Source organism: Somniosus microcephalus, chromosome 20 (assembly GCF_052327205.1).
Source record: "Somniosus microcephalus isolate GS21.2 chromosome 20, FLI_Smic_1.0, whole genome shotgun sequence".
In the NCBI taxonomy this organism is placed as follows: Eukaryota; Metazoa; Chordata; class Chondrichthyes; order Squaliformes; family Somniosidae; genus Somniosus; species Somniosus microcephalus.
This window is the reverse complement of record NC_141006.1, coordinates 61836404-61853142: the sequence shown is the minus strand read 5'-3', so window position 1 is coordinate 61853142 and position 16739 is coordinate 61836404. Positions and strand designations below refer to the sequence as shown.

Sequence of the window (16739 nt, the reverse complement as noted above, 5' to 3'; positions counted from 1 at the left end):
CTAGGGGCTGACCAAACCTAGGGGCTGACCAAACCTAGGGGCTGACCAAACCTAGGGGCTGACCAAACCTAGGGCTGACCAAACCTAGGGGCTGACCAAACCTAGGGGCTGACCAAACCTAGGGCTGACCAAACCTAGGGGCTGACCAAACCTAGGGGCTGACCAAAACTAGGGGCTGACCAAAACTAGGGGCTGACCAAAACTAGGGGCTGACCAAAACTAGGGGCTGACCAAAACTAGGGGCTATCAATATAAGATAGTCACCAATAAGTCCAATTAGGAATTCAGGAGAAACGTCTTTACCCAGAGACTGGTGAGAATGGGGAACTTGCTACCACGGGGAGTAGTTGAGGCGAATAGCATAGATGCATTTGAGGGGAAGCAAGAGGGATAAAGGAATAGAAGGATACGCTAATAGGGTTAGATGAAGTAGGGTGGGAGGAGGCTCGTATGGAGCATAGACACCAGTATAGACCAGTTGGGCCAAATGGCCTATTACTGTGCTGGTTAGTTATCTCATTTTATCCCACTATAGGACTTAGGCTTATAATGAAGTCTGACTCTCCAGTGCAGTGCGGAAGGAGCGTTGCACTGTCGGAGGTGCTGTCCTTCAGATGAGACGTTAAACCAAAGCCTTGTCTGCCTGCTCATGTGGATGTTGAGCATTCAGTGGCACTATTCAAAGAAGAGCGAGGAGTTCTGACCCACACTCCTCACTCAACAAACCGCACCAGAAGCAGACTTAACTGGGAAATCATCTCATTGCTGTTTGTAGGTTGTTGCTGCATGCAACATGGCTGACAGATTTGATTACATAATAACAATCTGGAGCGCGCTGCCTGAAAGGGCGGTGGAAGCAGATTCAACAGTAACTTTCAAAAAGGAATTAGATACATACTTGAAAAGGAGAAATTTGCAGGGCTATGGGGAAAGAGCAGGGAAGTGGGACTAATTGTATATCTCTTTCAATGGGCCGAATGCCCTCCTTCTTTGCTTTATGACCCTAACAGCCTCTGCTTTGAGACATTACGCAAATGCAAATCTTTTTGCTTTCTTATTTGTACAGAATGCGAAAAATATATGTTGATCAGTTTTATTTTTAATTTAAACATTGAAGGCACTTAAGTTAGCTTTACCTCACAAGTAATCTACTATCCCGTCACTTTCTTGCCACCGATTCCATCCCCCTTCCCGGTTAGTGTTGCAGGTTGAACCAGACTGTTCGCAACCTTGGCGACCCCGAGCTGAGCTTCCGACCCCATATCCTGTGCATCACAGAGACCACCGACTTCCACTTCTGTAATTTCGCCCGTCTCCTCCCCTGCCTCAGCCCAGCAGCTTCTGAAACTGTCATCCGTGTCTTTGTCACCTCCAGACTCGACTATTCCAATGCGCTCCTGGTCATCCGCCCATCCTCCACTCTCTGTAAACTTTAGCTCATCCAAAGCTCTGCTGCCCATATCCAATCCCACACCAAGTCCTGGTCACCCATCACTGCTGTCTTTGCTGACTTACATTTGGCTCCCAGATCCCCCAATGTCTGCAATATAAAATCTCGATGTCGTGTTTAAATCCCTTCGTGGCCTTGCTCCTCCTTCCCTCCCTAATCCCCTGCACCTCCCTCTCCTCCTTTAAGACCCTCCTTCAAACCCACCTCTTTGACCAAGCTTTTAGTCAACCCTCCTAATACCTCCTTCTTTAGCTCAGCGTCCATTTTTTTGCCTTTGAGTGACCTGTCCGGAAACTTTCTAAAACCTAAACCAGACACCAAAGGCCTGATTTTCAAAACAGAAGTCCACTTTTTCCTAATATATCTGTGCCTTACCACATGGAGCATTAGTCAGTAGGGTTTTCAATGAATTCTCATTACCAGCAAACAACGGAATTCAAGTTATGGCCCCCACCCACCCTCATCTTGTTCCTGTCTGGTTTTCGGCTTGGCAGTGATAGTAACCCTGCTGTTCCACGGGATGCTTCATCTACTGGTCTCCGCTGTAGACTCTGTGAAGCACTTTGAGACGTTTTTCTATGTTAAAGGCGCTATCTAAATGCGTGTTGTCCACGTTACCATTTCTTTGATATATATTTCACTGCAACGATACTTGATGTGGCAGATCTGCATAATTACATATTTTACGCCGTGACAATGATTTTAATTCTGCCAAACTGGAGCCAGTCCAGGGCAAAAATTATGTGTCCGGGCTTGGCTTCCCATTTCTGGCTTCCCACCGTTGATTGGGAGGTGGTATTGCGCTCTGTGCCAGCGTTGTTGAGTCTAACCACTTAATGTATTGGTATCAAATAAAGAACTTGAATTTTTATAGCATCTGTCACTAACTTAGCATATTCTGAAGCACTTCACAGCCAATGCAATACTTTTGCAATGTTGTAATGTCCAATTTGTGCACAACAAGAACCCGCAAACAGCCCGACAAAGGTTCTGAGTGGGCGGACAGACGGTGCCTCGGTTTAACATCTCATCTGAAAGACAGCACCTTCAACAGTGCAGCATTCCCTCAGCACTGCACTGGGAGTGTCGGCCTGGATTACGTGCCCAAGTAATTGGAGTGGGGCTTGAACCCATGACCCTTTGACTCAGAATCAAGAGTGCTGCCCAGTGAGCCTCTCTCCACTAGTTAACATATTTATTAACATGACAGTGTAATACCTCTGTTAAAATAACAGACAAAGGAATTCTATGCACAGACTTCTATTTACCAGGCTCGTGAACCTTATGATGGGTTGTATATCCAATGCATCCACCTTGCAATGGGTATGCATGGGAAAATTACATTTCAATCTGACTGTGGTTCAAAGTTGAGTGTTCCTTCCTTAATTTCTTATGCGAGAGAGTGGCAATCAATTTTTTTTATTCATAGATTGACTTTTTAAAAAAGGACAACTCCTGGGTATAACGCAGCACATTCCAATTTTCCATTAATGCCCACTCCAAGTTTTCAGCACTACTAAGTTCCCTTCACTTTGCTGTGACTGCGTAGCTCAGTGCCAGCTGTAGCTGTGTCTGGCACCACTTGTCTGGTTTGCTGCTCTTTAAAACCCTAGGCCTAATTAGTCTGGGATTCTCGAATCAGTGCCAAGTGTGGGGAAGTTTCATTCTGTGGACTCTTGTTCCTCCGAAGCTGCCACTGCACCTCAAAGAGAGTCTTCAAATTATGGGGCGAATTTTGAACTTGGTTCTGCAGAGGTGAATGACGGAGATTTCAGGGCTGATTTTACGACTGTGCGCTACAGGTGGGGAGCCTCGTCCGTGCATGTCAGGAACCGCGATTAGTTAAAATTAGAGGCCTGAAAATCGTGGGCAGAGTATCCAGAGGGCAGTAGAAAATTGGAACTCACAAAAAGCTCTGGTTGCTTGTACAATTGGAGCTTTCAAGGCTGAGATCAATAGATTTGTGTCTTGAAAGAGTATCAAAGGAGATGGCGCTAAGGCAGGTAAATAGAGGTGAGGTACAGTTCAGCCATGAATGGCGGAGCAGGAACAAAGGGGCTGAGTGGCCTCCTCCTGTTCCTCATGTTCCTATGTTCCATGACTGTGTGGAGTTTGCACATTCTCCCCGTGTTTGCGTGGGTTTCCTCCGGGTGCTCCGGTTTCCTCCCACAGTCCAAAGATGTGCGGGTTAGGTTGATTGGCTATGGAAAAAAAAAAATTGACCCTTAGTGTTAGGGGGGATTAAATACGTGGGGTTACGGGGATAGGGCTTGGGTGGGATGGCTGTCGGTGTAGGGACCGGGTGCTAGGGTTTGGATGATCAGCCATGATCTCGTTGAATGGCGGAGCAGGCTCGAAGGGCCGAATGGCCTACTCCTGCTCCTATCTTCTATGTTTCTATGTTTCTATGACTTCTTGCTATGCGCTACCAGTGGACAAGGCTCTTCTATGTTGTACAGTGCAGTAGTTAGTGTGTATGCAGTAAACCTTCAAAAATTGCAGGGTTAGAGTGTCATACTGTACCATCATATAATTCTCTGCAAGTTATGCTTCCTCTTCTATCAGAAATACATTATCATATGTAACTTCCTCCCAAGTCTTATGATGTCAGTGGGCAATGCCAGCTAGATGGTGGCTCAGATTACTGGGCTATTGCATCTTCTTAACCTGCGATTTCAAAAGTAATGTTCAATTCACCGAGTCCTTTTGAATCTTTACCAGGTCTGATGTTGACACTGATACTGAATGATTCGAGGGCGTTGCACAGTTGTAGCTATAGCTGTAGCTGTGTGAGTCAGCTCTGCTGTTTTTGTGAAAGGCACATCCCTAATGTGAAGCAACACATTGGGGTTAAGTTGTGGTGAGTGATGGGGCTCTGGGATGTCTTGATCCAGGGTCCTCTGGTGGGTGGGGTGGGGGGGGGAGGGTTAGACCCAGAACTACTCCTGCCCAGCTTTCAGTATCGGGAGATGCAAATAAAAAGGAGGAGAAAATAACTTAAAAAGGCATAACCTCATTAGCAAAATAAAATCCCTCGTGTATCTGCTACAGTAGAGATGTGATATATCAATATGCCAGCAGTGTTTTTAAAAATGAGCATGCATTGAATTTGTTAACTGCAGTCATCCTGTGTGACAGTAGGGATTGGACGCTTGGTGCAATTTTAACCTAATCTGCCTGTCGACAAACTGACGGGATCGGGTGGAACGCTGGTTTTACACCCCACCTGATTTACTCTCCATTGAAGTCAGTGGAGAGCAATATTGGGCGGGGGGGGGGCGGTAAAACTGGCGTTCTGCCCAATCCCGTGGGTTTCCCGCCCGGCAAGTTGGGTTATAATTGCCCCCTTAGCCTCCTGTTCGCACTCCTGCCGAGAAGTGGACATCCGGTGAGGACAGAAGCAAAATACTGCGGATGCTGGAAATCTGAAATAAAAACAGAAAATGCTGGAAACACTCAGCAGGTCAGGCAGCATCTGTGGAGGGAGAAACAGAGTTAACGTTGCAGGTCGATTACTTTTCATCAGAATTGGAAGAATTAGAGACTGAACAGTTTTTTAATAAGTACAGAGGCCGGGAAAAGTGCGGGGAGAGGAGGAAAGAACAAAAGAGAAGGCCTGTGATAGAGTGGAAGGTAGGAGTGATAAATGTCAAAAGGGATGATGGTGCAAGGCAAAAGGGAGTGGTAATGGGACAAGTAAGAAAACAAAAGATAGGTCCAGAGGAGATGTAAATAGCAACAACAGAACCATTACCAGTACCTGCTGTCCGAGAAAGTGGGAGCAGTGGTTATGATCTAAAGTTGTTGAACTCAATGTTGAGGCCGGAACCGTGTAGGAGGCCGAGGACAGAGAGGCCCGAGAGGGATGGAGAATTAAAGTGGCAAGCGACCGGAAGCTCAGGGTCACACTTGCGGACTGAATGGAGATGTTCAGCAAAGCGATCACCCAAATCTGCGTATGGTCTCCCCAATGTAGAGGAAACCGGACCGTGAGCAGCAAATAGTTGTACCAGGGTGTTTATATAAGTCATGTCACTTGCGGCACTATACAGGAAACTTTGCGATATCCGGCACCGACGGGACCGAGCTGCTGCCGATCTATCAAAACTTCCGGATAGACCAGCGCTAATGTTGAAGGATGCGGAGGTTTTCATCTCCGTATCTGACAACAAACACTGTTGCTTAGCAACAGCTTGTAAACACTCGGCCCGTACCTTGGAAAGCGTCTCTGAAGCTGTTGCTAAGCTACAGAGACGCTTTCCAGAGCCTGACTGTTAAAAAAAAATGCTAGGAGAAGAAAAAAAACCTAACCAAAACGGCTGCTGATTTCTGCCATTAGGTCGAGGTTTCCGGACATACAACCTCAGGATAAACCAAAGTTTCCTGTACTAGCCACTTACCTGCGCAGCCAAGAACCAGACACCGGGCGCTCCACAACAAACTTTGTGAAGCACACGTCACATAGATGAGACATGATCTGAATCCTGATACCAATGATCAAGAGTTGAACCTTTAGGAACCATAAGCACAAGCAGTCATTACTGGTATCCGTGAGACTTCATATAGCAAGTGTTGAAAATGATAACAATCTGTGCTTTTTAATACTGGTTTAAGACCAAGGCCACCTTAAAAAAAAACCTGATTGGAACTGGTAGCGTCCACAGGTTCATTCACAGATTGTAGTTACTTTGCAGGAGAAGGAGGTTGGTTGCAAATTGGAATGAAAACACCACCACACAGTCAAGATAAAACATTGCTATAAAGTTAATGATCGTAGGGCGCAGTGAAGAAGGGAAGTACAGTCCTGAGCATGTAGATTATAAAAGATTGTGTGTAGCATGGTCACCAACCAACAGGCTTGTGAGATCCACACTTGAAACTAATCAGATGGTTTGACCTCTGCTGCCAAGCTAAGATTTTACAAGGTGTAAAATATTTAATCATTGGAGTAGTTTTTAATTTGTTTTGAGACTGTAGCCCTGACAACTAGTTAAAGGGGGACTGCTGTGAGTAATTACTCCAGATGAGCTTCAGTTAGCATTGTGCATTGAGACATTATATTGGCACAGCATTGGCGTTATCAATGTGCTGCACGGCAGAATGGTGTGACGTTGGCTCACGCACGTTTCCCTCCCCACATACCTGCCCAACTGCTGCTCTGTGGGAATTGAAGAGAAATCAAAGGAGAATCTTCCTGCATTTCAAAGAGACTGGTTTCAGGGGGCAGTTCTAGACACCCGGGAGATCTTCCCTAACCCAGCCTCCTGACTAGGGAGGGTGTGCAGAGTGTGAGTCCCAAGAAATGGGAAAGGAAGAAACAGCTTTATTTGAATATAAAAGTCTCACCCTCTTTTTACCTGTTGGTAGTGTCAGTGTGGCTCAGTTTGTGGCACTCTGCCCTCTAAGTCTCATGCACTTGAGCACAGTATCTAGGCTGGGATTTCAGTGCAATATTGAAGGAGCGTTGAATTATTGGAGGTATCTTCCTTTGGATGAAACATTCAACCTAGGCCTTATCTACCTGTTCCAGTGGATTCAGGTAGCCGTTATTTGAAGAAGAGGATAGACTTAAAAACAGAAAATGCTGGAAATACTCAGCAGGTCAGGCATCATCTGTGAGAACTCTGACGAAGGGTCATCGGCCTGAAACGTTAACTCTGTTTCTCTCTCCACAGATGCTGCCTGACCTGCTGAGTATTTCCAGCATTTTCTGTTTTTATTTCAGATTTCCAGCATCCGCAGTATTTTGCTTTTGTAAGAGGATAGACTTGTTCTGGCCAACATTCCTCCGTCAATCAACACCACTAAGAAGATTAACTGGTCATCCATTTCACTGCTGTTTGTGGGATCATGCTGTACTCAAAATGGTTTCCACTTCATTTCAGAGTAACTCGTCGTACGTGAAGCGCTTTGAGACATTTCAGAGAGCAGTGATAGGAACTAGTTAAATGCAAGGTGTTTTAATTATTTAGCTAAACAATCTCCATTAGGCATTCCCCTCTGAATTTCTGAATTCATCCATTTCCATTGAGGTGACAGAGGGCTAGGGATCTTCTGCAGTGTGTCCTTTCCCTATCGTTGTGCTCAATGGCATCGATCCTTCTTATGATCTTACTTTTTGCCTCACTCTCCGCAAACGATGATTTGTGATCACTGTTAAGCAGTGGACACATCACAAGATGACCCTCTTAAGCTGCCCACCACCCAGCATGTCTGGTCCATGGAAACAGATGACTAACAGCTGCCCCCCATAGTTCACTTGCTAAAGCTGCCTTGTGCAGTACTGGGCCAAGTAGACCCGTGATTGATTAGCCTGCCAACGAATGACATGGACTCACACATGAACAATAGCCATCAGGTGAGATAGAGCATGATTGTGAGTGCCTGAGGAACTGTACCTCGACATCTTCAGAAAAAAGAGAGGGGATGGGAAACAAAATAGGCAAATTCATGAGATTGCGTAAACAAAAAATAAATTACCCAACCTCATCTCCCCCCTCCCCCTTACATAACAAAATATAAATACCTCACACAAGTACTCTTAGAGGGTACAGAGGAGATTTACGAGGATGTTGCCAGGACTGGAGAATTGTAGCTATTAGTTCATAGAGTGCATCCGCGATGTTTTCCTAGAACAGTATGTAATAGAACCAACCAGGGAGCAGGCTATCTTGGATCTGGCACTATGTAATGAGACAGAATTAATAAATGATCTCATAGTAAAGGATCCTCTAGGAAAGAGTGATCATAGCATGGTTGAATTTCAAATTCAGTTGGAGGGTGAGAAAGTTGTATCCCAAACCAGTGTCCTGATCTTAAACAAAGGTAATTATAATGGCATGAGGGCAGAACTGGCTAAAGTGGACTGGAAAAACAAATTAAAGGGTAAGAAAGTTGAAATGCAGTGGCGGACATTTAAGGAGATATTTCATAACTCTCAACAAAAATATATTCCAGTGAGAAAGAAAGATTTTAAGAGAAGGGAGCAACATCCGTGGCTAACTAAGGAAGTAAAGGATGGCATCAAATTTAAAGCAAAGGCACACAATGTTGCCAAGATTAGTGGGAGACCAGAGGATTGGGAAGTTTTTAAAAACCAGCAAAGACTGACTAAAAAAAAATAAAGAGAGAGAAGATGAATTATGAGAGTAAGCTGGCAAGAAACATTAAAACAGATAGTAAGAGCTTCTACAGGTATATAAAAAGGAAGAGGGTAGCTAAAGTAAACGTTGGTCCCTTAACGTAGAAACATAGAAGATAGGAGCAGGAGTCGGCCATTCAGCCCCTCGAGCCTGTTCCGCCATTTAATGAGATCATGGCTGATCATCCAAATCCAATACCCTATCCCTGCTTTCTCCCCATATCACTTGATCCCTTTAGCCTTAAGAAATATATCTAACTCCCTCTTGAATATATTTAATGAATTGGCCTCAACTGCCTTCTGTGGTAGAGAATTCCACAGGTTCACCACTCTCTGGGTGAAGAAATTCCTCCTCATCTCAGTCCTAAATGGCTTACCCCTTATCCTTAGACTGTGACCCCTGGTTCTGGACTCCCCCGCCATCAGGAACATCCTTCCTGCATCTAGTCTGTCTAGTCCTGTTAGAATTTTATAAGTTTCAATGAGATCCCCTCTCATTCTTCTAAACTCTAGCGAATATAAGCCTAATTGACCCAATCTCTCCTCATACGTCATTCCTGCCATCCCAGGTATCAGTCTGGTGAATCTTCGCTGCACTCTCTCCATGGCAAGAACACCCTTCCTCAGATAAGGCGACCAAAATGGCACACAATACTCAAGGTGTGGTCTCACCAAGGCCCTGTACAACTGCAGCAAGACATCCTTGCTCCTGTACTCGAATCCTCTCGCTATGAAGGCCAACATACCATTTGCCTTCCCAACCGCCTGCTGCACCTGCATGCTTACCTTCAGCGGCTGGTGCACAAGGACACCCAGGCCTCGTTGCACCTTAGAGGATAAGACTGGGGAATTAATAATGGGGGACGAGGAAATGGCAGAGACTCTGAACAAATATTTTGCATCTGTCTTCACTGTAGAAGACACTAACAACATCCCAATAATGGATAATCAAGGGGCCACAGGGAGTGGGGAACTAAAGACAATCACTATCATCACTAAGGAAGTAGTATTCGGTAAAATAATGGGACTAAAAGACGACAAGTCCCTTGGACCAGATGGCCTGTATCCCAGGGTCTTAAAAGAAGTGGCTGCAGAGATAGTGGATGCATTGGTTGCAATATACCAAAATTCCCTGGACTCTGGAGAGGTCCCAGCGGATTGGAAAACTGCTAATTTAACACCCCTATTTAAGAAAGGAGGGAGACAGAAAGCAGGAAACTATAGACCAGTTAGCCTAACATCTGTCGTTGGGAAAATGCTGGAGTTCCTCATTAAGGAAGCAGTAGCAGGGCATTTAGAAAAACATACTGCAGTCAAACCGAGTCAGCATGGTTTTAGGAAAGGGAAATCATGTTTAACAAATTTGCTGGAGTTCTTTGAGGATGTAACAAACAGGGTGGACAAGGGTGAGCCAGTGGATGTGGTGTATTTGGATTTCCAGAAGGCATTCGATAAGGCGCCACATAAAAGGTTACTGCATAAGATAAGAACTCACGGAGTTGGTGGTAATATATTAGCATGGATAGAGAATTGGCTGACGAACAGAAAGCAGAGAGTCGGGATAAATGGGTTATTTTCTGGTTGGCAAACGGTAACTAGTGGGGTGCCACAGGGATCGGTGCTGGGGCCGCAACTATTTACAATCTACATTAATGACTTGGATGAAGGGATCGAGTGTAATGTAGCCAAGTTTGTGGATGATACAAAGATGGGTGGGAAAGCAAGTTGTGCAGAGGACTCAAAGAATCTGCAAAGGGATATAGACAGGCTAGGTGAGTGGGCAAACATTTGGCAGATGGAGTATAATGTGGGAAAGTGTGAGGTTATCCACTTTGGCTGGAAAAATAAAAAACAAACTATTATTTAAATGGAGAGAGATTACAAAATGCTACAGTTCAGAGGGACCTGGGGGTCCTTGTGCATGAAACACTAAAAGTTAGCATGCAGGTACAGCAAGTAATCAAAAAGGCAAATGGAATGTTGGCCTTTATTTCAAGGGGGTTGGAGTATAAAAGCAGGGAAGTCCTGCTACAACTGTACAGGGTATTGGTGAGACCACACCTGGAGTACTGCGTACAGTTTTGGTCTCCTTATTTAAGAAAGGATATACTTGCATTGGAGGCAGTTCAGAGACGAGGTTAATTCCAGAGATGAGGGATTTGACTTATGAGGAAAGGTTGAGCAGGTTGGGCCTATACTCACTGGAATTTAGAAGAATGAGAGGTGATCTTATCGAAACATATAAGATACTGAGGGAGCTCGACAAGGTAGATGCAGAGAGGATGTTTCCCCTCGTGGGGAAATCTAGAACTTGGGGGCACAGTCTCAGAATAAAGGGTCGCCCTTTTAGAACTGAGATGAGGAGGAACTTCTTCTCTCAGAGGGTCATAAATCTGTGGAATTCTCTGCCCCAGAGAGCTGTGGAGGATGGGTCATTAAATACATTTAAAGTGGAGATAGACAGATTTTTGCAAGATAAGGGAGTGAAGGGTTATGGGGAGCGGGCTGGGAAGTGGCTTTGAGCCCAAGATCAGCCATGATCTTATTGAATGGCGGAACAGGCTCGAGGGGCCAAGTGGCCTGTTCCTGCTCCTATTTCTTATGTTCTTATATTCTTATGAAGGATTAGATAGGCTGGGGTTATTTTCTTTGGAACAGAGGAGGCTGAGGGGAGATTTAATGGAGGTGTATAAAATTATGAGGGGCCTAGATAAAGTAGGTAGGAAAGACCGATTTCCCTTAACAGAGAGATCAATAACCAGGGGGGTGGGGGCATAGATTTAAAGTAATTGGTAGAAGGATTAGGGGGGAGTTGAGGATAACTTTTTTCACCCAGAGGGTGGTGGGGGTCTGGAACTCACTGCCTGAAAGGGTGGTGGAGGCAGAAACCCTCATCACATTTAAAAAGTACTTGGATATGCACTTGAAGGGCCGTAACCTACAGGGCTACGGACCGAGAGCTGGAAAGTGGGATTAGGGTGGTTGGCTCTTTTACGGCCGGCATGGACATGATGGGCCGAATGGCCTCCTTCTGTGCTGTAAATTTCTGTGATTCTGTATATCCCCATATTCAAATTCCCCCTTTAACTTGGGTCAGGAGAGCCTTGCTAAACAGTTGAGGGCGAAGTATGTTAAAAATGCTTTCAGCTCAATTCACAATACTCACTCTGTTGCCAGTTATAACAGTCACTGTCTGCCGATGCATATCTAATTTGCTGACTCAAAAACAGAGCACAGATACAGATGGTGTGCCGTACTGCAAACCCCCTTTGTACAGCCCGGAGCTAAAATAAAGAACCTTGTGTCGTTGCGTTTGTTTGCCTGATGCAAATGATATGAAAATATTAGAACTGTAACCCAAGAGAAAGTCGCTTCGCGGTTGCATCTGTTACCCTTGTGAGCAGTAAGATCTCATTCAAGAACAGGTTTGAAACTTACGGTAGTTCCGGCTCAAAGCCCTAAGGCGTGTGTGACGGACAAAAGGGAAATGTTTCAGGGGAAGTGTTCACTAGTTTCACTGGCAGTACTTCTGTCTGCACCGTAAGCTTATTGAGTAGAAAGCTCCAGGTTTGTTTAAGTCCCTTCCCCCCCCCCCCGCTAATATTTTAGGAGGTGGGGCGGTGATGCAGGGGGAAATGCGCCCAAGTTAAACTCATACCAAAGTATCTATTGTGCGGCCCAAACATCTGCTTGTCATCCGGTGTATTGGGGCCATGTTACGGTACCAGCGGGGGAACAAAATCTGAATAAATAAATTCTCTATCTTTGTGAGCACTCGTAACAGTTTAAGAGTGGAATAAAGTCAAAATAAACTCTGGTGAGAAAGCCCGCATCTGGGCGAAACGCTTTGCGTCCAGCCGAACGTAATTCAACAGAGCTGCCAGAGGGAAGTCATTTGCAGCCAGATTTATGTCATTTTCAACACCCAGATCACAAGGTGATTTAGTGCCTGACATGTTAGTTCTAGGGCTGTTAAATTAATGGCATGAGTTGCCCCTTCGCAGTGGTTGGCGACATAGCACGGTACACGGGTTAAGTGGTCACTACCTGCCAACCCCCGCACTCACAAGTTGACCAGATTGGGTTTCAGTCAGTTGGATTCTTTTGAGAGGGTTTCCATCCTACTAGGAATCATAGCTGCTCCCCAGCCGCAAAGTGTTTGAGCTGGGGGTGTGTGTGTGTGTGGGGGGGGGGGGGGGTGTGGAGGGTGGGTGTGTGGAGGGAGGGTGTGGAGGGAGGGAGGGTGTGGAGGGAGGGATGGTGTGTGGAGGGTGTGGAGGGAGGGTGTGTGGAGGGTGGGTGTGCGGACGGAGGGTGTGGAGGGAGGGAGGGTGTGGAGGGAGGGAGGGTGTGTGGAGGGTGTGGAGGGAGGGTGTGTGGAGGGAGGGTGTGTGGAGGGTGGGTGTGCGGACGGAGGGTGTGGAGGGAGGGTGTGTGGAGGGAGGGTGTGTGGGGTGTGTGGAGGGAGGGTGTGTGGAGGGAGGGTGTGTGGAGGGAGGGTGTGTGGAGGGTGGGTGTGCGGACGGAGGGTGTGGAGGGTGGGTGTGTGGAGGGTGGGTGTGTGGAGGGAGGGTGTGTGGAGGGTGGGTGTGCGGACGGAGGGTGTGGAGGGTGGGTGTGTGGAGGGAGAGTGTGTGGAGGGATGGTGTGTGGAGGGAGGGTGTGTGGAGGGAGGGTGTGTGGAGGGAGGGTGTGTGGAGGGTGGGTGTGTGGAGGGTGGGTGTGTGGAGGGAGGGTGTGTGGAGGTTGGGTGTGTGGAGGGTGGGTGTGCGGACGGAGGGTGTGGAGGGTGGGTGTGTGGAGGGAGGGTGTGTGGAGGGTGGGTGTGCGGACGGAGGGTGTGGAGGGAGGGTGTGTGGAGGGTGTGGAGGGAGGGTGTGTGGAGGGAGAGTGTGTGGAGGGTGGGTGTGCAGACGGAGGGTGTGGAGGGTGGGTGTGTGGAGGGAGGGTGTGTGGAGGGAGGGTGTGTGGAGGGTGGGTGTGCGGACGGAGGGTGTGTGGAGGGTGTGGAGGGAGGGTGTGTGGAGGGTGGGTGTGTGGAGGGAGGGTGTGTGGAGGGTGGGTGTGCGGACGGAGGGTGTGGAGGGTGGGTGTGTGGAGGGAGGGTGTGTGGAGGGAGGGTGTGTGGAGGGTGGATGTGGAGGGAGGGTGTGTGGATGGAGGGTGTGTGGAGGGTGGGTGTGTGGAGGGAGGGTGTGTGGAGGGTGGGTGTGTGGAGGGAGGGTGTGTGGAGGGAGGGTGTGTGGATGGAGGGTGGGTGTGTGGAGGGATGGTGTGTGGAGGGTGGGTGTGGAGGGTGGGTGTGGAGGGAGGGTGTGCGGAGGGAGGGTGTGCGGAGGGAAGGTGTGCGGAGGGAGGGTGTGCGGAGGGAGGGTGTGGAGGGAGGGTGTGTGGAGGGAGGGTGTGTGGAGGGAGGGTGTGGAGGGAGGGTGTGTGGAGGGAGGGTGTGTGGAGGGAGGGTGTGTGGAGGGTGTGTGGAGGGAGGATGTGTGGAGGGGTGGAGGGAGGGTGTGGAGGGTGTGTGGGGATGGCTGTGTGTGTGTGGGGGGGGGGTGGGTGTGGGGGTGTGTGTATATGTGGCGGGGGGGGGGGGGGGCGGTCGTGCGAGGGGAGGATTGTGTTGTTTCCCCCCGAGGTGCTGCTGCAGCCTCAGAACTCTACAGCAGCAAGAGGCAAACGAGAAGAGATGGGGAGGGGGGAAAGACAGAAGGTGACAGGTAACTGCTCAAAATAAAAACAGAAAATGCTGGAAATACTCAGCAGGTCAAGCAGCAGCTGTGGAGAGAGAAGCAGCGTTAACGTTTCAGGTCGACGACCTTTCATCAGAACTGGAAGAAGTTACAGATTTAACAGTTTATAGTGCACCTTCATCCCTTTTAATAAGTAACCACTCCTCCCATCTACCCTATCATAGACCTTGCCCTCTGTCCTTTCACCCCACCCCACCCCCCCCGCACCCCCCCACCCCACCCCACCCCCCCCGCACCCCCCACCCCACCCCACCCCCCCCCGCACCCCCCACTCTGCACCCCCCCACCCCACCCCACCCCCCACCACCCCACCCCCCACACCCCAGCCCCCCACCCCACCCCACCCCCACCCCACCCCAGCCCCCCACCCCCCCAGCCCCCCACCCCACCCCCACCCCCCCCACCCCACCCCACCCCCCTCCCCCCACCCCACCCCCCCCCCCCACACCCCCACCCCCCCACCTTTCCCTGGCTTTGTACTTGCTTATAAACTGTTAAATCTCCTCCCGTTCTGATGAAAGTTCACCGACCTGAAACGTTGAGTCTGTTTCTCTTTTCCCACAGATGCTGCCTGACCTGTTGAGTGTTTCCAGCATTTTCTGTTTTCATTTCAGATTTCCAGCATCCGCAGTGTTTGGCTTTTGTTTAACTGCTCAATACAAGTGTAACTCTACGGGGAGGAGGGAAAGTCCGGCCAGCGTTTACGTTGGACGCTGCTGCTGTATTGGCTGGAAGTACAGCTTTGATCTCTTCTTTTAAATGGACTGAACAGTCCACCGTGAGCAACTGGTGCCAGTCTCACTCAAGACCAGGTCCATAGCCAGCCTACCTTTCTCATAACAGTAGTCGTACCATTTGCACTGAACTTTCTTAAATGTCCATCGCAGTCTTATTTTAGCCTTCTTCACCTTTGGCGCTGTGATACTTTTTAAAGATTCTGACCCTACAACGTGTCTCTTGTTTCCTTCCTCCTGCTCCCTACCCACCCCCCTGCCGTTAGCCTCTTTTGAGTTTTCTCGGTAAGGTTCATTAACTCTTGTGTTTTTGTATATTGTTTTTGTAGGTATAAGTCCAACGAAGATTATGTTTATGTGCGAGGGCGGGGAAGGGGAAAGTATGTGTGCGAGGAATGTGGAATTCGCTGCAAGAAACCCAGCATGCTGAAGAAACACATTCGCACACACACAGACCTCCGGCCATACGTCTGCAACTATTGTAACTTTGCCTTCAAAACCAAAGGTGAGAAAGTCTTTCCTCTTTCTATCGCCTCAGAATCTGGAGTCAAACCCCTCCTGCCGCCCACCTGCCCCCCCTCTCGAGGGCTCCCGCAGTACGTCTGAGCCATGTCGACCTACACCGCGGTAATGGCTGAGGGGCAAACGCCTGCGTGGTGGGGCGCTGAGCCACACATGGCAGCGAGGTCCAGGGCCCCTCCTCTGCAGTTGGGTGCTGAGGTAGCTTATCTCTGCAGTAGGGGCGGGAGGCGGGCTGCGCATGGCCCCAGGGCTAGGGAGGGTGGGTGGGAGGGAGGAGGTCATAGGGATTTCAGTCCTGCTTCCAATCACAGCAAGATCTTGCATTTCTATAGCGCCCTTTAACGTAGTCAAACATCCCAAGGCGCTTCACTGGAGCGACTATCAAACAAAACTGAGCCACACAAGGTTGGTCAAAGAGGTAGGTTCTGAGGAAGGGCGTTAAAGGAGGAGAGAAAGGCGGAGAGGTTTAGGGAGGGAATTCCAGAGCTTAGGGCCTAGGCAGCTGAAGGCAAGTCCGCCAGTGGCGGAGCGATGGAAATCGGGGATGCACAAGCGGCCAGAATTGGAGGAGCGCAGCGATTTCCCCACCCTGCTAGAAAGTTAAGACATTGAGCGAGGACAGAATCAGGGTTGGCGGTGAACCTCCCACATGGTTGAGTGGCCTTCCCAACTCTGGCTGTCCAAGGTCGCATCTCTGGCGAGGTACCTGAAGGTGGCCCCTTGGAAACGGTATCGCGACATGAGGCAGCACCTAGAGCAGATGAAGGAAGCGGAGAAACCTGAAGGGCCCATCTGCTTTCCCTGACTGAGACCCTGAATTGGATTCAAACAGAATTGCGCCCGATGCTAATTAATTTTTTTTTTTTTTTAGTTTGCCTCAGTGTCCGGTACTAACAGTTTGGCAGATGTGGGATAGATAAATTAGAGGAAGTTAGTGGAGCATGTGATGTTGAAGGTGTGTCGATTAACCACTTCAGAAAAGGGCTGGATACATTTCTGGGATTGGAGGGGTTGAGGCCGGTACAGACTGAGAACGCTAAACGCTCCAGAGCACATGAAGGTCACAGTGCTGCAGAAATATGGTGCTGCCTTCCGTGTGACGGACCCTGCTTGATGCAATTGCAGATCGCTGGTGTACCTTT

The 16739-nt window shown here is 48.5% G+C and overlaps 1 protein-coding gene across 1 annotated transcript in view; it reads left to right on the top strand.

Moving 5' to 3' along the window:
• The window catches only part of LOC147103336 (transcription factor HIVEP3-like), a 492205-nt gene that overhangs the window by 447104 nt on the left and 28362 nt on the right, over positions 1-16739 (top strand). Inside the window, exon 8 of the mRNA XM_085962816.1 lies at positions 15405-15580. Coding sequence (XP_085818942.1) covers positions 15405-15580 — 176 coding nt within the window. The remainder of the gene's footprint in view (positions 1-15404; positions 15581-16739) is intronic.